This window comes from Chrysochloris asiatica, unplaced genomic scaffold, assembly GCF_000296735.1.
Source record: "Chrysochloris asiatica unplaced genomic scaffold, ChrAsi1.0 scaffold00098, whole genome shotgun sequence".
Taxonomy (NCBI): Eukaryota; Metazoa; Chordata; class Mammalia; order Afrosoricida; family Chrysochloridae; genus Chrysochloris; species Chrysochloris asiatica.
The window spans coordinates 5,278,740-5,300,629 of record NW_006408616.1 but is presented as its reverse complement, the minus strand read 5'-3'; the positions used below and the strand labels follow the sequence as shown (position 1 = coordinate 5,300,629).

The 21,890-nt window shown below is 40.2% G+C and overlaps 1 protein-coding gene across 1 annotated transcript in view; it reads left to right on the top strand.

Moving 5' to 3' along the window:
- The first annotated feature begins 7,441 nt into the window (after nucleotides 1–7,441).
- Nucleotides 7,442–21,890, top strand: part of BCAT1 (branched chain amino-acid transaminase 1, cytosolic) — a 93,854-nt gene continuing 79,405 nt past the window's right edge. Inside the window, exon 1 of the mRNA XM_006866976.1 lies at nucleotides 7,442–7,780. Within this exon, the coding sequence (XP_006867038.1) occupies nucleotides 7,442–7,780 (339 nt within the window). The remainder of the gene's footprint in view (nucleotides 7,781–21,890) is intronic.

Sequence of the window (21,890 nt, the reverse complement as noted above, 5' to 3'; positions counted from 1 at the left end):
TAGATGGAGGCAGTCCCAGGTTGAAATTGGGGCCTGCTCAGAAAGCATCCCCAGCACCTAGACTAGTATCTGACAAATGGGAGATACATAACACATATATTTCAACAGATATTAGACTTGCTATTGAACTTTGCTATTGATCCCATGTGAGTAAAGTTTTGCTAAAGGTAATACAGAAATGGCTACAATCTTACATTGACGGAGAACTTCCAGAGGTTCAAGCTGGATTCAGAAGAGGACATGGAGTGAGGGATATCATTGCTGATGTCTGATGGATCTTGGCTGAAAGCAGAGAATATCAGAAGGATGTTTACCTGTGCTTTATTGACTACGCAAAGGCTTTTGATTGTGTGGATCATGACAAGCTATGGACAACATTGAGAAGTATGAGTATTCCAGAACACTTAATTGTGCTCACTTAAATGAGGAATCTGTACCTGAACCAAGAGGAAGTTGTTCCAACAGAACATGAGAACACTGAATGGTTTAAAATTAAGAAAGGTGTGCGACAGGATTGTATTCGTTCACCATGCTTATTCAATCCGTATGCTGAAAAAATAATCTGAGAAGCTGGGTTCTATGAAGAAAAACATGGCATCAGGATTGGAGGATGACTCATGAACAACCAGCACTATGCAGATGATACAACCTTGCTTGCGGAAAGTGAAGAGAACTTAAAACATTTACTGATGAAGATCAAAGAGCATAGCCTTCGGTATGGATTACATTTCAATGTCAAGAAAACAAAAATCCTCACCACTGGACCAATAAACAACATTCTTATCAACAGATAAAAGATTGAAGTTGTCAAGGACTTCATTTTTCTTGGACCAACTATCAACAATCATGGAAGCAGCAGTCAAAAAATCAAACAACGTATTGTGTTAGGCAAATCTGCTGCACAAGACCTTTTTAAAGTGTTGAAGAGCAAAGATGTCAGCTTGAGGACTAAGGTGCACCTGACCCAAGCCATAGTATATTCAATAACCTCATATGTATGTGAAAGCTGGACAATGAATAAGGAAGACTGTAGAAGAATTGATGCTTTTCAGTTTTGGTGTTGGAGGAGAATATTTCAAGTGCCATGGGCTGCCAAAAGAACCAATAAATCCATTTTGGAAGAAGTGCAGCCAGAGTGCTCCTTGTCTCTCATACTTTGGATATATTGTGAGGAGGGACCAGTCACTGGAGAAGGATATCATGTTTGGTAAGGTGAAGAGTCAGAGAAAAAGAGGAAGACCCCAACGAGATGGATTGACCAAGTGGCAGCATCGATGGACTCAGGCGTGGCAACAGTAGTAAGGTTGGCCCAGGATCGGGCAGTGCTTCATTCTGCTGTGCATAAGGTCATTATGGGTTGGTACCGACTTGATGGCACCTAACAACAACATTAATACTGGGATGAGATGATATCTTACTGTTGTTTTGACCTTTATCTCTCTAATTTATGCTAGTGTCCATGAGCATTTCTTCATATGTTTGTTGGCCACTTGTATGTTTTCTTTGATGAGGTATCTGTTCATGTCCTATGTCCATTTTTAGTTGAGTTGTTTGTCTTTTCCTTGTAGAGGTGTTGTTTTTTCTGTACGTTTTAGAGATTAGTTCCTTGTATGTCATTACTAAAAATTTCCCCCCAGTGTGTGGATTCTCTTTTTATCCCTTTGGTGAAATCTTTGAATGTACTATGTGTATAGTTTTTAGGAAGTCCCAGTCATCTATTTTTCCTTCCACTATTTGTGTGTTTTTAATTATGCTTTATAGTGTATTACTTGTGCCATGAATTAGAGCCCCTAAGTTTATCCTTATTTTTCAATGATGATTTTTATAATTCTAGGTTTTATACTTAGATATTTAATCCACGTTGAGTTGTTTTTTGTAATGCTGTGTGATATAGGTTGTTTTTTCTTTTTTTCTGCAAATGGATTTCCAGTTTTGCTAGCACCATTTGTTGAAGAGACTATCTTTTCCTCCATTTATTGTGTTTTGGCCCTTTGTCAAAGATCAGCTGACTGTATGTGGATGTTTTTACTTCTGGGTTCTCAATTATGTTCCATTGATTTATATATCTGCTGTTGTACCAGTATCAGGCTGTTTTGACCACTGTGGCTGTGTAGTAGATTTTGAGATCAGGCAGTGAGAGGCCTCCAGCTTTGTTCTTCTTAAGTAATGCTGTGTTTATCTGGGGTCTCTTTCAATATAAACTTAGTGAACAGTTTCTCCATCTCTATAAAGAAAGATTTTGGAATCTCGATTGGAATTACATTATATCCATAGATTACTTTGGGCTGTGTTGACATTTTCAAAATGTTAAGTCATCTTATCCATGAGTGTGGTGTATTCTTTCATTTTTGTAAGTCTCTTGCAGTAGTTTTCTTTGTATAGGTCTTCTGTTTCCTTGGTTAGATTTATTGTTAAATATTTCATTTTTTGAGTGGCTATTGTAAATGGTATTGTTTTCATGACTTCCTTTTCAAAGCTGTCTTTATTAGTGTAAAGGAATCTGACTGATTTCCCTTCTTTTTCACTAACCCTCCTCTTTATTAAGTATGATGTCTGTCTCCAGGGACTGGTCCCTCCTGACAATGTGTTTAAAGACTCAGAAACCAAGTCTAGCTATGTTCTTCTGGCAACTCATGGTACTTTGAACATTCTTCTCCAACACCATAATTCAAATGGTCTTCATTATTCATTGTGCAGTTTTCACATGCATAAGAGATGATTGAAAATATGACATGAGTCAGGGGCACCTTAGTCCTCAAAGTGATATGTTTGCTCTTGAACACTTCAAAGAGGTCTTGTGCAGCAGATTTGCTTGATGCAGTATACTATTTGATTTCTTAATTGCTACATTCATGAGTGTTTATTGTGGATGTAAGCAAAATGAAGTCTCAACATCTTCAATCTTTTCTCTGGTCTTCTTACCAAGGCCATATTCCCCAATTACTGATCCATCCTCTTTTTTTCCAACTTTCACATTCCAGTCACCAATAATTATCAATGCATCTTCATTGCATGTTTGATCAATTTCAGACTGAAGAAGTTGGTAGAATTCTTCAATTTTATCATCTTTGTTTTTAGTGATTGGTATGTACATTTACATAATATTGGTATTAATTGGTCTTTCTTTTAGGGGTATGGATATTATCCTATCACAGATAGGTGATAGATCTTGAAGTGAAATTTTTAACAATGAATATGACATCCCTTTTCATTTTTTTGTTCCTGACATAGTAAATCATTTCAGCTCAGTAATGCTTAGGATGGAGCTTTAATATAATAGTCACTAAGGTCAACTCGGAGTCCTGGTGTGGTGCTGTGGGTTAATGCGCCAGACTGCAAAGCCATTTGAACTGCAAGGTCGGTGGTTCAAGCTCACTAGCTGCTCCTCGGAAACCATATAAAGGGTTGCTATGGGTCGGAACCTACTGGAGAGCACTTAACAACAACAAGGTCAACACTAGTTTGAGGAAGCAGCTCTTCCCCAATTGTATTTTGAGTACTTTCCAATCTGTGGTGCTTATCTCAAAGCATTGCAGCAGATGATGCTCTATTATTCATAAAATTTTCAATGGCCAACCTTTCAGAAGTGGTCTGCCTCTCCTTCTTACTTGTCTGTCTTATTGTGGAATTGTACTGAAAGCTGTCCACCATGAGTGCCTACAAAAAAATGGCACCAACCTTCCCTGTCACAGTGCTTTCTACTCATCTGGATTCCATCATTTATTGCAATGGCCATACCAATCTTAGTGACCATACTCAACAGTTATGGTATCTATTAGAAAAGTTGATGGGTTCCAGTTCAGGGTCAGAATTCTCAAGATAGAGGTTTTTGGTAAGGACAGCTTCTTCTCTGCTGTGTCCAACGGCAGGGCTTTCGCTGGCCCTCAGGCTATTGGTCTGGTCTCTGGCCTGCTCAGGTAATGTTACAAAACTCTTTAGGGCTGCTGATAAATGTCCACAAAGCACACCACTCCAACATAAGCCTCAAACTGAATGATATAGCTCAGTGGGTCAACAAACCTTGTTCCTCCAATTGGAGGCACCCCGTTCTGCAAGCAGTCCTCCTGCCCAAAGTCACTCAGATTTACTTGCTCCCTGGGCTGGAGAGTCTGCTGCTGTCTCATACTCTGGGTCTTGGTTCTGTTGGTGCTTCTCTGCCTTTCCTCTGGTGTCATAACGTTATGTCCCTAGGTGGAGAAGGGTCAATGCACAGGGTCCAAAGGACGTGCTATCCTCCTGGCTCTGCTGCTTTGATGGTAGTGAAATTCTTCCTTCAGCTTCTGAGATGGCTCGTTCATAGCCATGGTAGAGTTCCAGGTTTTCTCAATTAACCCTGTTCACAATCGCTAACAACTGGATCCTATCATTTTGTCCACATCTTGCCCCAACTTCTCTTATCCATTTGGTAGGGGTTACAAAGACTATGGGTAGAAGTTGCTGTGTTGATAAGTGCCATTTAGTCAGTTCTGACCCATAATGACCCGGTATAGGGTTTCTGAGGAGCGGCTGATGAACTTGAACCACCAACCTTGCAGTTCAAATGACTTTGCAGTACAGAAAACCCTCAGTATCACACCAGGACTCCGGAGTCCATGAGTAGAAGAGTCATATTTTAAATATTAAAAATATTTAAAATACCGGTGGCATTAACTTCCAGCATCACAACAACACACAAGCCACCACAGTATGACAAAGTGACAGATAGATGAGTGGTAAGTAGAGGTCTAAATAGGAGGATATGTCAAGAAACAATAGAGTCACCTTTTGATATTTTTGTTTAATAAAGCTTTTTATGATTTTATGGCGTCCTAGTGTGGCACTGTGGGTTAATTCGCTGGACTGTGAAGTCTGTTTGAACCTCAAGGTAGGTGGTTCAAGCTCACTAACTGCTCCTTGGAAACCCTATACTGGGTCACTATGGGTCAGAACCAACTCGATGGCACTTATCAACAACAACATGATTTTCTAGCAATCGGAAACCCTATACAGGGTCGCTGTGGGTCGGAACCAACTCAACAGCACTTAACAACTTTTTCATTTATCCTTGTACAAGAGGGAGAGGAGGAGTCCTGGTGTGGCGTAGCACTGTGGGTTAATGCGCCAGATTGTAAAGCTGTTTGGATTGCAAGGTTGGCAGTTCAAGTTCATTAGCTGTTCCTCGGAAACCTTGTGGAAAACCTATACAGGCTCACTATGAGTGGGAACCGACTGGCAGGCACTTCACAACAACAACAAGGGGGAGAGGAAAGGGAGGAGTGTAGTTTTTGTTACTGTTCTTTGTTTTCTTTTTGAATCAAAAGGATTAATTAAGAGTTTTTGTGGTTGTGCCTTTAGGGTGCATGAAATCAATTGTAAAACAAAACAGGATTTACCCAGTTCTTACCCCAAAGCTCTCACCCTGGTATGCCGGTGTAAGATAAGCACTTGACTACTAACCACAAGGTCAGTGGTTCAAACCCACCAATCGCTTCTCGGAAATCCTATACAGGGTCCCTATGAGTCAGAATTTAATAACAGCCTAGAAGAAACTGCCGTTTCCCCTTTCCAAGGTTAAGTCAAGAGGAGTCATCACTTTGTATTAATTTAGAAGTCACGAAGGTACATAATTTACTCTGTTGCCCTGGGAGATCACGACATAGCAGGCAATGGCTGTTCAATCCTCTTTCCCCTGTCTAAACCTAGTGCCATTTCTCTTTCCCAGTTTTTTCTCTAAATATTGTGATCACGGGCCTACATCAGAAAACCACCAACAAAGTACGAATGGGATTTCTTTTGTGGTCGGTCTGTTTAGCATAGTGGTTACGAATCGGGCTGCGAAGCTGAAGCTGAGTGTCAGCGGTTCGAAACTACCAGCCAGAGAAAGATGAGGCTTTCTGCTTCCATAAAGATTTACAGCCTCGGAAGCCCTGTACAGGGTCACCATGAGTCGGAACCTACTCCATGGCACATAACAACAACAACAATTTTGCCTGAGAACAACGAATGTATGGATCTCCGTGACAGAGAGCTGTTAGAGTATGTGAACCTGGTTGCCCCCAACACCGCAAGATACAAACCCGAGCTCCCACGTGTGTACGTGATGCAAGGAAATCTTAAAGTTGGATTCACGTTCTGCATGTTTACTTTGCATGTGAAAGTGGGTGGTCAACCAGAGCCTATACACAAATACCAACCCAAGCTGCGAACTCCCAAGGGCAGAAACTGCTTTTTATTGGTAGATGGGATCAATGGGAAAGCTGCTTAATGCTAAAGAATTTCCCTGAGGGTTCTTTCATCCTGTCAAAGGGACGCTTCCGGACTCACCTAGAGCTTATTTGGTAAATAATGATGCTCCATATATGCCTACACTTGGAAAAGCGCTGTCTTGCGTGTGCATTCTTGGGCCCCAGGATGAAACCCAGTGGCAGGGAATAGGCTTTGGTTTACTCGGTCGAAGAAATAGAAGGACTAGACCATTGAAGGCTCCTCCCCCGGGATGTTGGTGAGGCTCCGTGGTTCCCTGCTCCTGGCTCTGGCGCAGAGCTCCGGGCTGTGGCATCCCGCGTCGCGCTGGCTGTGTGCAGGGACTTGGCCGCGCATCCAGCTTTCGCATCCAGCTGCGAGCTGCTTGTGGCCGCCGCTCTCTGCAGCCCAACGTGCCGGGAGCTTCCCCATGGCCAGCATGCCGGACGCCGCCGCAGCTTTTCCCAGTCAGGTACCCCGACCGAGGCGTTTGCGGGAGGGAGAGGATTAGAATCCTGTCTTCAAAGTGTACGGGCCCGGCAGTGCGCATTGCTGCCGTACCCTACTGCTTCGTCTCCCACCTCCGTTTCCCCTCCAATCCCTTCAGAAGGTCCCCCTAACCTTACCCCAAATCTAGAGACATCGCCTGTGAACACGCCGCGGGGTGCCCGGCTCAGGAGAACATGAGGGTCGCCATGGAAGCTGCTCGAGGGGAGGAGGTGGGAGCTGAATCTCTGGGTCTCTGGGCTGCTAAAACTACCACAGCCACATCCACTGTGCCTTAGACATCCCCATAATATTTTGACTGCAGCCTTCTGCTGCCTTGATTCCCTTTTTTCCCTTCGTCCTGTAATTATCTAGCCGATTCGTTGTTTTGTTTTTCAAATGTCTGCAACGTTTATCAGTTTATCCACCGTCTGTTGTGTCATTGTGTCCTTCTCTATCTTTTAAGTTACTTTCTGATTCATCAGGTTATGTCATCATGTCTTCGATGTGTCTAAATAGGTGAACCCTGCATGTGGAGAAAATGGTTCATACTCCATCCTTTTTCCAAGCTTGCCATTGTGCGCCAGTGATTGACAAGACCACGAGGCTGAGCGCGCCCAAGAGATTTTTCTATAAATGGCTTAAAACCGTAGTCTCGACTATTTACTTGGGCATAAATGAGACAATTGTCTTTTTGTTCTTTGCTGGTGAACTATGTCTCTGTAGGGCTAACATGGATATTAACCAGTCGGCTCTTAGCAAGTGCTGGAGGACAAAAAGCCACCTCCTCAGACAGGGTAGAAAGGGCAACACTTGGGGAAGTGCTGTATGGCGTTCTTGCCTAATTGATCGTCTGAGCCTCGGGATCTTCCTGATCCTCTTTTTCCTGTTTGCTTGTGTACTAGAGGAGAGCGCTCTGTGTAATGGTGAGTCATATGATTATCCCAAGCCCCAAGTACCCACCTGCTTTTACTTAATGGAGATTTATTTCTTCTTTAAGGACTGCAATCACCTATGTTCTGCAGAATGTACCGGAGAAGGAGGATCAAAAGAGGTGGTGGAGACTTTTAAAGTAAGTTGTTTGCCAGAGCTTATGTGTTGGAAATAACACGTCTAAAACCCATTTAACTGAGTAAATGTATTTTGTTGTTGTTGAGCTTTGGGTGGAGAATTTTTACCCAGTAGCTTTGCATTTTAAACCTGTCTGGGGATGGATTTGTTTTGGGAGAGAGAGAACACATATCTAAGTTCACCTGGCAATTGAATGCTTATTTTATTACTGGAATTATACATTTTTCTTTCAAAATAATCAGCTAGTGAAAACTAAGCCAGATGTTTTTCTGTTTGCATAAGTATAACCCTTCACTCTTATATGTGTAAACAATTTAACCTGGTCATTTCCCCCTGTAAGCAGCACATAACATTTTACAGTAAAAGCATTACTTTCCCTTTTCTCTGTGAATTATAGAATTTATATATTAAATAGCCTCCTACTTCACAGGGTGATTTTGAGGAGCAAATAGGACAAGACTCCGGTAAAAAGCACTTTGAAAATAATAAAAGGACTAATGTAAGCTGTATTATTTTCTTTATAACTCATCATCACCACCACCCCTTCAGCCATGGAGGTTATTGCTTCTCATTTTTATGCCTCCTCCTCTACCCCCCACTGTTTGTTTCAGTCACTGTCCTTTGTCATCAAGAGCACAGAGTGTCCTAATGACCTCACATCCTGACAGGGTTCAGAGAGGGAGTGAACCTCATCAATTTCCCACACACATGCAGTACAGACTGTTTGCCATTAGAAATACAGAAATAAATTTAAGACAAGGTCTCTACTAAAAGGTTAGTTTTAAACCAAAATGTAACAGTGCAAGCGGGGCTCTATAATAGCATATTGTTGGTGCTGTTGAGTCACTTCTGACTCATAGTGATCCTGTATATGGTTTCCAAGGAGCGGCTGATAGGCTTGAGCCACTGACCTTGCGGTTAGTAGTCCAATGCTTATCCTAATAGTTCATTGTTGTTGTTGATAAGTGCTGTCAAATCGGTTCCAACTTATAGCAACCCTATATAGGATTTCCGAAGAACAACTGGGTTTGAACTGCTGGCCTTGTGGTTAGAAATCCAATGCTGATCTTACAGTGCCACACTTTAGTCATTCCCTTATTAAAGAGAGTTTGTGAGTTTTATTAGTGTCATTCCCAACCCTTTAAAGATATGATTCTCCATAACCTTTACAGTTACTCTGCTAATCTATGAAAATTAAGTTTTTCATAAATTTGGGGGATTAAGATATTGAGAAGGAGCTCTGGTAGTGTAGTGGTTACAAATCGGGCTGCTAACCTCAGGGTCAGCAGTTTGAAACTACCAGCTGTTCTATGGGAGAAAGAGGAAGCTTTCTGCTCCCATAAAGATTTACAGCCTCGGAAATCCTGTACAGGGTCGCTTTGAGCTGGAACCGAATCCACGGCACATAACTACAACAACAAAGATATAGAGATGTGGATTCTTGGAAGAATGAGATAATCACAGGAACTCCTATTTAATGATGATGATTTCTTACTAGCTGAGATCTTAGTAGTTTGAACTCATTTAGAGGCACCTTGAAACACAGGCCTGGTGATCATCTGCTTCTGAAACGTCAAAGTCTTGAAAGGCCTATGGAGCAGTCTCTGCTGCCTAATATAATAATCAACCCAACAGTAATTAACAATAAAAATCAAGGCTCAGGTTAACTAGTACATTCCATAAAGGATGATAGGTAAATAAAAGTTTTTCTGCTTAAATTTAATAATATCATCAGAAAAGGCCTTTATACATAGAAAAATTCTTTGCAAAGTGAAGAATTAATGATATAATAATCTCTTTATAAATTTAGGTTTCTACATAGTAGATTTTAAAGGAAGGTGTTTATTGATTGGTGTGGCACTGTAGGATAAGCACTCGACTGCAAGGTCAGTTTGAACTGCAAGATTGATGGTTCAAAGTCACCAGTCACTCCTTGGAAACCCTGTGAGGTGGCTCACAGGTTGCTGTGAGTTAGAACTGACTCAGCGGCATTTAACACCAACATATTCATGTATGAGTATTTACTTATCAACATAATGGTGAATGTATATATAATGCATATATGATGAGCACTATGCTACTCTCAAGGTTGGAGTCCCAGTGTAGAACTGTAAGGTTGGTATTTCAAACACCAGATGTTCCTTAGAAACCTTAAACAGAATCTGAGTAGAAACTGACTTGACAACACTTAACAACAACAACTCTCAAGACTGACAGTTCAAACCCTCAGAGGTGCTGGAAGACAGGCCCAGTAATATGCTTCCATTAAGTCTGTAGCTACAAAAGCCCTAAGGAACAGTTTAAGTTGAAATGCATGAGTCACCAAGAATTGGAGTTGACTTGGTGGCAAAAAGGGTTATTTTGATTTTGATGTGATGAGACAAATGAAAAATGAAATTTATAATTACATAGAGAAAAATGGTAGATTTAAATAGGACCATCATTTTCTAGCTCTTATTGTGCTACGTTTAGAACATTTTTATCGCTCCTTTCTATCTTTCCTTCCACTCCTCTGCTTCCCCGTCCTTCAATCCCTAAACTCTAACCCTGTTTTGATGTGGTCTTATTAGAAGTGAGGACACAATTTCCCACCAGGGTTCAGCCATGAAATGCCTTATTTTTATCCTGAATCCTTCTGTGGACTTGAATGTTTTCATTGTTTGAAAGAGGTCACCCATCCATTTCTTTCAATGGCCTTTCCACCTGCTCTTCATACTTAGTTCTACACAGAATGAGAAGCTGAGAATCTGAAATTTTTGTCTTCATATGTCTTTATTTGATTTTGAAAGAGTATCTCTAAACGGTAAAGAGTGCAGTTTCCAAGTGTTTTAAAATGGAGTTAGAAAAATGCAAAGAAATTTATTAAGAACAAAGTTATTGAATTTCTGGTATAGTTATAATGCAAAGCTCATTTGAAGAAAAACAAAAAACAAAGTAAATGCCAAGAAGTACAAATGTGATACAAAATACTGAGCAAAAGATGCTGGCTTACTGCTGGTGAATACAGTCCAAAGGGCTTCTCAGCCATGTTGCACTTTCTTGCTATGGACTTGCTCATTTAGAGTAAATGACTAATGATATATGTATGCCCACTATTATAAGTTCAGGAAAAGAGGGAGGTAAAAAAGTAAGGCTGAGAAAGTGTCTGTAGTCAAGTCCTGGTCTTTCCATCTCTCTTTTCTTCCATATTAGGCAAAGGTATATAAACAAGAATATTAAAGGACTGGTAACTGTTCTTTCCACCACTCATCTGTCAGTTTGTCGTACTGTGGTGGCTTGTGAGTTGCTATGATTCTGGAGGCAATGCCACGGGCATTTTAAATACTAGCAGGGTCACCTGGTGGACAGGTTTCAGCTGACTTCCAGACCAAGAAAGACTAGGAAGAAGGAGAGATGGACTACTTCTGAATATTTAGTCACTGAAAACCTTATGAATAGCAGAGGAATAATGTTAGCACCAGGAATACTGTTAGCACCAGAACATTAAATATTGAAATATGATGAAGACCACTAGAATATTGTCAGATATAGTGCTGGAAGATGAGCCCCTCAAGCTGAAAAGAAACTCAAAATAAGATTGGGGAAGAGTAGCCTCCTCAAAGTAGAGTTGACCATGATGATATGACTCAAGTAAGACTGTCGGACCTTTATTTGCTAATGGAGCACAATTCAAAATGATGAGAAACAGCTGTAAATAATCCATTAATAATCAGAACATGGAATGTATGAAGTATGAATCTAGGAAAATTGAAAATTTTCAAAAATGAAATGGAATGCATACATATTGATATCCTAGGCATTAGTGAGCTGAAATGGACTGTTGGCCAGTTTGAATCTGACAATCACAGGTTTACTGTGCCAGGAATGACAAATTGAAGAGGAATGGTGGCATATTCATCATCAAAAAGAGCATATTAAGATCTGTCTTGAAGTACAACCTTGTCTATGATGGGATAATATCCATATGCCTACGAGGAAGACCAGTAGTCATTAATACCACTGTTATTGTAATTTGCACACCAACCACTAAAGCCAGTAATGATGAAATTGAAGAACTCTATCAACTTCTTCAGTATGAAATTGATCAAACAGGCAATCAAGATATGCTGATAATTACTGGTGATTGGAATGCAAAGGTTGGAAACTAAGAGGAAGGATCAGTAGTTGGAAAATATGGCCTTAAGATACTGGCGATTCCAGATAGAATTTTGCAAGACCAATGACTTGTTCATTGCAAATACCATTTTTAAACAACAAAAAAGATACTATATACATGGACCTCACCAGACGGAATACATAGAAATCAAACTGATTACATTTATGCAAAGAGATGATGAAAAAACTCCATATCATCATCCAAAACAAGGCCCAGACCATCAATTGCTCATATGCAAGTTCAGACTGAAGCTGAAGAAAATTAAACCAAGTGACCTTGAACCTGTACCATCTGAATGTAGAGATAATCTGAAGAACAGATTTAATGCATTAGACACTAAAGACTGAAGACCAGAAGAGCTGTGGGATGACATCAAGAACATCATACAGGAAGAAAACAAAAGGGCATGAAGAAGATGAGATAGAAGGAAAAGACCAAAATGGATGTCAAAAGAGACTCTGAAACTTACTCTCCAGCATAGAGATGCTAATGCAAATGGAAGAAATGAGTAAGTAAAAGAGCCGAACAGAAAATTTGAAAAGTCAGCTCAAGAAGACAAAGTCAAATATTGTAACGAAATGTACAAAGACCTGGAATTAGATAACTAAAAGAGAAGAACACTCTGAGCATTTCTTAAGCTCTGAGGGAGTTGAAGAAAAACTTCAAGAAAAGCCTCAAACTTTTGGGCAAAATATTGATATGGTGGTGGTGGTTATGTGCCGTGGAGTCGGAACTGACTCATAGCGACCCTATACAGGGTTTCCGAGGTTGTAAATCTTTATGGGAGCAGAAAGCCTCATCTTTCTCCCATGGAACAGCTGGTAGTTTCAAACTGCTGACCTTAAGATTCACAGCCCGATTCATAACTATTACACTACCAGAGCTCTTTAATGAGTGATATAGAAAGCAGCAAAAGAAGATGGAAGGAATACAGAGAGTCACTGCACCAAAAAGAAATGGTCGATGTTCAACCATTTCAAGAGTTACCATATGATCAAGAGGATCCTAAAGGAAGAAGTCCAACGTGCATTGAAATCATTGGCTAAGAACAAGGTACTGGGAATTGATGGAATACAAAATGAAATCCTTCAACAAACTGATACAGCACTGGAGACACTCATTCATCTCTGCCAAGAAATTTGGAAAATAACTACCTGGTCAACTGACTGGAAGAGATCTATGTTTGTGACCATTCCAAAGAGAAGTGACCTAACAGAATGTGGAAATCATTGGACAATATCATTACTATTGCATGCAAGTAAAATTTTGCTAGAGATAATTCAAAAAGACTGCAACCATACATTGACAGACAACTTCCAGAGGTTCAAACCAGATTCAAAAGAAGATGTGGAACAAGGGATATCATTGTTGACTTCAGATGGATATTGATGAAAGCAGAGAATGCCAGAAAGATGTTTACCTGTGTTTCATTGACTCTGCAAAGGTTTTAGATTGTGTGGATCATGACAAGATATGGACAACATTGTGGTGAATGAGTACTACGGAGAACTTAACTGTGCTCATAAGGAACCTGCATATAGACCAAAAGGCAGCAGTTCAAACACAACAAGGGAACACTGAATGGTTTAAAATTAGGAAAGGTGTGTACCATATTTATCCAATCTGTATACTGAACAAGTAATTTGAGATGCTGGATTATATGAAGAAGAATGTGATATTGGGATTGGAAGAAGAGTAATTAATGACCTGCGATATGTAGATTATACAACCTGGTTTGCTGGAAGTGAAGAGGACTTAAAATACTTACTGACGAGGATCAAAGACCACAGCCTTCAGTATGATTGCATCTCAATGTAAAAAAACAAACAAACAAAAATCCTCACCACTGAACCAGTAAACAACATCCATATAAATGTAGAAAAGTTTGAAGTTGTCAAATATTCCATTTTGCTCGGATCAACCATCAACACTCATGGAAGCAGCAGTCAAGAAATCAATGTATTGCATTAGGCAAATCTGCTTCACAAGACCTCTTTAAAGTGTTGAAGAGCAAAGATGTCAGTTTGAGGACTAAGGTGCACCTGACCCAAGCTATTGTATTTTCAAGAACCTCATATACATGTGAAAGTTGACAGTAAATAATAAGAAAGAAGAATTGATGCCTTTGAGTTATGGTGTTGGAGGAGAATATTACAAGTACCCTGGAGTGCCAAAAGAACAAAGAAATCTGTGTTGGAAGAAGTACAGTCTGAATGCTCTGCGGAAGCCAGGATGGCCAGACTTCATCTCTCATACTTTGGACATATTATTAGGAGGTACCTGTCCCTGGAGAAAGTTTGTTTAAGTGGAGGGTTAGAGGAAAAAGAGGAAGACTCCCAACGAGATGGATTGGCACAGTGGCAGCAGCAATTGACTCAAACGTAGAAATGATTGTGAGGTTGGTGTAGGCTGGGCATTGGTTCGTTCTGTTGTCTATAGGGTTGCTATGAGTCCGTACGACTCGATGGCACCTAACCACTACAAGAACAAGTGTTCTTTTTCATGGCTTTGCCTAGTCTCAGGCAACTTGCATTCCCAGCCTCCCTTGCAGCTAGAGACATTCACATGACATATTTCTAAACAAGATGTGTCAGGAAATTTCTGGGAAATTTTGTTTTTGTGGTCAAAGGGAACAGAAATGTCTGGTACAGCTTTTTCCTTCAGTTTTCTTTTGCCTTGAATTAAAGCTTTGGTGAGAGATATAGCAGCCTCCTTTAACCCTGAAGGCAGACCAAGAAACTCAGTCTTGATATTACAGGGTGCTGCTGCCAGCAATGCCTCCTCCAGACTTAGTTGTTAAGTAAAACAGTTAGCTCCTGATTGTTTATTTGCTCCAGCTGAAATAATTACTAAATGATACTGGCAGGCTTGTGCAGAATATTTGTGAAAGGTGGACTTGAAAAAGGGAGTTAGTGTTACATTTGGGATGTTTGTTGGGATAAAACATTTGGACTTGAATCAGTAGACATTTGTTCATAAATACTAAGGGTGTCTCTGAGGTGAAATCTATGCAGCAGTAAACAACAATGCTAAGGGTCATGATCAAGTTTGTGATTATGCTCATGAGGAATTGTAGGGAAGGGATACTGGACAGAGGCCACTGAGGGGGCAGCATAAACTGAGAAAAACAGGTTTGTTAGAACGTATTAAGTCAATTACTGATGAATGAGAAATGGTTGTGAGAATATTGTGAAAATGATCGTTGTTAAGTACCGTGGAGTCACTTACAACTCATAGTGACCCTGCACAGGGTTTCTGGGGCTGTACATCTTTACGGGAGCAAAAAGCCTTCTCTTTCTCCCGTGGGGAACGGCTGGTAGTTTCGAACTGCCGACCTTGAGGTGAGCAGCCCAATTCGTAACTACTACACTACCAGAACGCCTTTGTGAAAATGATAAATGACCTTAAAAGTCATAGAAATTCAAGTAAAAAATAGGAAAATTATACAATTTGTTATCAGAGATCATCTCTGGGAAATGGGATGTAGTAACCAGGTTAAAAGTTGGTTTATTTTTCCCTTCTTTAAAATAGAATTTAGAAATGATTTGTCATTAGTGGCTGTTGAGTGCATTTTGACTCACGTGACTCCATGTATGCAGCATAGAATTGCTCCATAGGGTTTTCCAGACTGTGACCTTTCGTAAGCAGATTGCCAGAGTTGTGTTCTGAGGTTCAAACCAACAACCTTTTGACTAGTTCTAAGTACTTACCCATTTTCACCATCCAGGTACTTATTTAAATACACATATATATTAATTTTGGAAAAATAAAACAAAAATTTTGCCATCTTAATGATTTTTAAGTGTACATTTCAGTGACATTAATTATATTCACATGTTGTGCAACCACCAGCACTATTTCCAAAAGATTTTTTTGTTTTGTTTTATTTTTTTGTTACCTCTCAAACAGGGACAAGGATGAGTGAAAAGATAATGAAAAATTTCCAGGACCTTTGTGAAACCTCCTGGTATCATTATTGTTTTAAAAGTATTGTAAATTTGGTGAAGATTTACAGAGAAAATAAATTTTCCATTCAACAATTCACACACATTTGGTTTCATGTGGTTGATTGCAATCTCTGCACCATTTGCCATCATCCCACTTCATCGCTGTGTGTTTGCTGTTTCAGTTCCTCCTTCTTTTCTACCTCTTCCTGCTTTTTGACCTTTATCTGTGGGCAAATGCTACCCTTTTGACTTCAAATGGTTGCTTGTAAGTAGTGCACACCTCCCTACTGCATTGTTCACCTTTTAAACCTGTCTATAGACTCCTTGTGTGGCACTGTAGGATCAGCACTGGACTGTGAATCACAAGATAGGCAGTTCAAATCCACCAGCTGCTCCTTGGAAACCCTATAAAGGGTCGCTAGAAGTCAGAACCAACTCAAAAGCAGGACAACAACAAAAACATTGACTCTGTATGATGAGTACTGGACTGCAAACCACAAGGTCAGTGGTTCGAAGCCACTAGTCACCCCATGGGAGAAAGATGAAATTTTCTGCTCCTGTAAAGATGTGCAGCCTCAGAAACCCTGTACAGAGTTGCTGTGAGTCAGAACTAATTAGATGCCACTTACCAACAAAAACAACATTATTTGAAAATTGGGACATGGGTAAATTGAGTTCCAGGCCTGAAAGGTGTATAATTGTTTCCATATGTCTTTGATTTTCTGTACCCCTTTTTGCTCTAGAGGATCAGAGCCTAATAGTTGCACCTTGGCCACACACAAGCTTTTAAGATCTCAGTCACTGTTCACCAAAATAGAATTTAGTACATTTTCTTTGTGGACTATGTTAGGCCAGTTGACCTTGACATCCCCTGAGACTGTTCAGCGACTCATTCCTTAAGTGTTTGTTTATGGAAACCTGTATTACTCTTATTAAATACATTTAGAATTAGAAGTAAAGGAGTAGATTGTAATATTAACGGAAGAAATGGGAACCACCCCCACCAAATGAGGATCCAGCTTTGGAGGAAAATGTGGGTGCTTCATTTAAAATATGGTTAGTTTAAGATAGCTAATGTTATGAGACTGCAGATAAAGACATGGCTTTAGGTAAGAACTGATATGTCACTTAGAGATTTGAGTGTTAGGTCAGTGCGTTTCAGCCCTGACTTGGGATCACCTACAGAGCTTTAAACAAACACTGACAGGCGCTCTGCTTTTGAGATTCATTTTCACTGGCCTTAGGCAGGGTACTTGGCATTGGTATTTAAGAAGAAATTTCCTAGGTTGCTCAGCGGTACAGCCAGTGTTTCAACCAACCATTGCTCTTCAAGTTGATGAGACTTTAAGTGTGACAGTATGGGGGAATTTTTAGCCCTGACTGCACAGTAGAATCATGTGGGGAACTTAAAAAAAAAAAAAAAAAAGCCACAGAATGATGCTCTGCCTCACCTTTTTGAAGGCTTTGGGTCACTGTTTTAGGAACAGAATCTAGATGAACTGAGTTTTAAAAGTGGAGTGAATCTTGGCTAGAATTAAAATCCAGTGTGTAGTTAGGGTTGAGAATTACTGATGTGGAGAGAGAGAATTGTAGAGAAAACCCAACTTTACCCAGATTGTTGTATTTTGATACCAGTTAGACTAGCCTCCCCACTTCCTCCCTTTCACTTGTATAATTAATTTGAAAACAGAAAAATAATTAAAAAGCATGATAGCCCTGTCTCTAGTACCATCCTCGGTGACTCCCTCAAATTGCCTGGAATAACTAGGACTGCTTAATTGGTAGCATCCTATTGTAAAGACTCCTAGGGGAATAGGAAGATGGGCTAGATTTTAGTTGCAAAGAGCCTGAGCTCATAGAGAACTGTAATATTGGTCAGTATACAATGGAGATTCTGGAATTGGTTTATCTCAACCCATCCTTTCCCCCTATTGCAGCATCTGAGGTACCGCTCTGACTTTACCTCCTAAGAAGCCCTGGTGGTGGTTATGTGCTGTGGAGTTGGTTCGGATTATGAGTTGGGCTTGTAGCTGCAAGGTCAGCATTTTGAATCTACCAGCTGCTTCACAGGAGAAAGATGAGACTTTCTTCTCCCATAAAGATTTACAGCCTCAGAAACCCTATACAGTGTCCCTGTGAGTCAGAATCGACTTGATGGATCTTAACAACAACAACAACAAAAGACAATTGACTGGGAGAGAGAATACTTATTTTAGACAAAAATGTCAGGGAAGGTGACTTTGTGGTTCGAGTCCAGTGTTTATTGTATAGAGCTACTGAGCTTCCCCCTCTATCCTGTGTTGCTGCTCTAAGTGCCTTCAAGTTGGTTGTAACTCATAGCGACCTTGTATAGGGTTTCTGAGGACCCTTTGGTGAGTTTGAACCTTTGACCTTTTGGTTCAAACTAACCTTGCAGTCGAGCACTTATCCTACAGCGCCACACCAGGACTGCTACTCAGTCCTATAAAGCTACTTTAATGTTCTTCATAGCACTAATCAACTCATGACATATATTCTTTATACTGTTTTCCTTATTGGCAGAGCAAGGACTTAACTTTGTTCCCTGATTTTCCTTAAGCTTTATACAGCACAGGAACATAATAGCAAAAAATACATATATATATTAAGTTGAATGAATTAGTAATGCTTGCTCACAGCAACTACTGCCTATGCATGGTAAACAATGAACTTGTGTGAGAAGACAGGGTGGGGGAAGTACATCTTGGTGCATCACAAAGAATGAGCTTATCTGTTTTCCAGTAAAACTTTATGTATGAAACAGGTTTGCTGGTTACATTTGTCCCATAAGCAAAATTTACCAGACCTTTAGTTTAGAGGATTAAAGGATAAAGGGAGAGAAATGGATTTCAAACTAATTAGCTAGAATATTCCTCTTTAAATAAATTTTTATTTCACTCAGTAAAGGGTATTGCTGCTGTTGTTAAGTGGCATAGAGTCGGTTCCGACCCATAGTGACCCTGCATAAGGTTTCCGAGGAACAGCTGGTGATCTCGAATTGCAGACATTGCAATTCAGACTTTGCAGTCTAGTTCATTAACCCACAGCACCACACCGGGACTCTAATAATGATATTAAGTGAACTTATTTACATGGCTTAAATAGTGATGTTGTTTTGCCGGTGAGTTGGTTCCATCCCATTGCGATCCTATACAGGGTTTCCAAGGAGCGGCTGGTGAGCTTCTAACCACTGACCTTGCGCTTCAAACCGACTTTGCAGTCTGGTGCATTAATCTACAATGCTACACCAGAAATAGTGATGTTGTTGTTGTTGTTATGTGCCGTGGAGTCGGTTCCGATTCATAGCGACCCTGTACAGGGTTTCCTGTAAATATTTACGGGAGGCTGTAAATCTTTACGGGATCCTAAAGCCTCATCTTTCTGCTGCGGAACAGCTGGTAATTTCGAACTGCTGACCCTAAGGTTAGCAGCCCAATTCGTAACCACTACGCTACCAGAGCTCCTTATAACTAACTATGTTGTTGTTAAGTACCATCGAGTCGGATCCGACCCATAGCGACCCTATACAGGATTTCCGAGGCTGTAAATCTTTAAGGGAGCAGAAAGCCTCATCTTTCTCCCGCGGAACAGCTGGTAGTTTTGAACTGCTGACCTTGCGGCTTGTAGCCCGATTCGTAACCAATATGCTACCAGAGCATTACTAGATTAGCCTAAAAATGACAATAATAAATTGTCTTTACTGTCCTGTGCTTCATGGTGATATGTGCTTTCTGGTTGATTAAAAATACAACTTTGAATCTGAACATTCTAAAAATAAAACTGATCTTCATTTAAGATGCACCAGACAACTAGACAGTGATGGCAATTAGATTATTTTGTGCAATGATAAGAGCTAATGATGTTAATTTAAGCTGTATGCTTGGTTTGGAGGAAATGAATATTTTTGTCTATTAAAAGAAGTATGATTTGAGGTTCGTTATAGTCTGCTAACAGGTCGAAACTATCCCTGTACAATATTGTTTTTCAAATTACCGTGAGGCTCTTTTCCTTTGTGGTATTTGTCAGCATAGTATGATTATTAGAAGTTAGTGGTGTATTGTCTTTATAATTGGTCATTTATAATAGACAATCTGATTCTGTGGATAGTTGGTAAGATGTTGTGTGAATTTAGAATAGCAATTCAGCACCCTAGGCTTTGGGTGGCCCTGTTCTCCTAGTCCCATCTGAGGGATGACCTCACCATCTCAACCCTGGCAGCCCTCTTTTTCTGCTCCCTCAGGCATGACAGCTCCACTCCCTCAGCTTTTGGCAGAGGTCCCATCTTTCTCAAGAAGCAAGTTGGTGAAGAAGAATCAGCTCTTTGAAACTTAGGAAACCATGGCTCCACCCTTAGAAATCCTAAAGACCATGTTTCCACATTTTGAAAGCCCAGAGGTCATGGCCTTAGACTTCCACATTCCATGGCTCTTTAGCTTCTGCTTCCTGGTCTCTTGAATGTCTTTATGCAGGAGGCTTCCTGGCAGAATAGGGTGTCTCTGGGCACTTGTCAGAGGCATTAGTCTCTCTGAGCCCTGGAGCTAGAAAACTGAGTGCCTTCAGGCCAAGGCTTACTGTTGGAGTGGGGTGCATCTGGGCACTTATCAGTAGAGCTAAAGAGCTTTGTAACACTTGCTCAAGCAGAACAGAGACCAGGCTGGTCATCAGAATTGCCCCTGACATCCTTAATTCACCAACAATCTTTTGTAGTCAAAATAAGCTTTTAACTGTTAGCTTAGTACTCTTCCTTCCGTCCTCTGTTTATTGGCCAATTCTAAAACTGCTTCTATATTTTAGATATCTGTTAGAGCAATACCCCAATCTTGGTACCAAATTCTGTCATAGCTCTCTAATGCTGCAATAACAGAAATACCACAAGTAGATGACTTTAACTGTCAGAAATTTATTCTCATAGTTTAGGAGGCTAGAAGTCCAAGTTCAGAGTGCCAGCTCCAGGGAAAGTCTTTCTCTTTGTCAGCTCTGGGGAAGGGTCCTTGTCTCCTTCAAGCATATGTAGGCCCAGTATTCCTTAGCGATCTCTATGCAGCAATGTTTGCTTGGATCTTGGAGTTTGCCATGTATGTCTAAAGAACACATTCCACTCCTGGTTCTTTTTTCTTAGTAGCAGTAGGTCCCTCTCTCTCTGCTCACTTTTCTCTCCTTTTATGCCTCAAAAGAGATTAACTAAAGATACAACCTAATCCTGTAGATTGCATCTGACCTCAGTGAGGATTTATAACACATAGGGTAATTAGATCAGAGCTGATCCATCGCACTGTATTAGATTTCATCCTGGAAGTGATAACTGCATCTTAACTGCTAAACCACTATGAATCCTGGCCCCGCCAGGTTGACACAAAGACTTAACCCATTTATTCACTGTCTCTTCATCATAAAACAAAGAACTATGATTTATTGTTGATTCTCACCATCTCTGTATTCAAAGAGGAAAACATTTGCTTTGTTCTGCTTATTTGTACCCATTAGGGTTTTTTTTTTTTTTTTTTTTAAGTTTTGTGATAAAATGTAGATAACATTTAAGTTTCCATTTTAACCATTTAAAACTGTACCATTCAGTGACATTTATTACATTAATGTTTTGTAACCTTTGGCAGTACCTATTTCAACAAAATTTTCACCGCATCCAAGTGGAAAACTCAAACCCTTTAAGTGATAACTCCCCATTTACCTTTTCTGCCAGCTCCTGGTCTCCTGTAATGTACCCACAGGGTTTTGAAAGCTTGTGTCAGAATCTGTTGGTTGTGGATTAGAGAAATAAGCATTGTCAAGTAGAGGTTTGGTTTTTAATGACATTTATTTTAGTTTAACAGGACACTAAATATTGCTGCATTTATTATATAAGGTATCCCTTCTTCCCAGATGCTCAACTTAAATATGGTGATGGAAGAGGGAGTATATGCTCATTTTTGCATCATTTTAGTTTATCTACAATTTTGACTGTATTTTTAAATGCCACATAGTTTTGGTTCTTA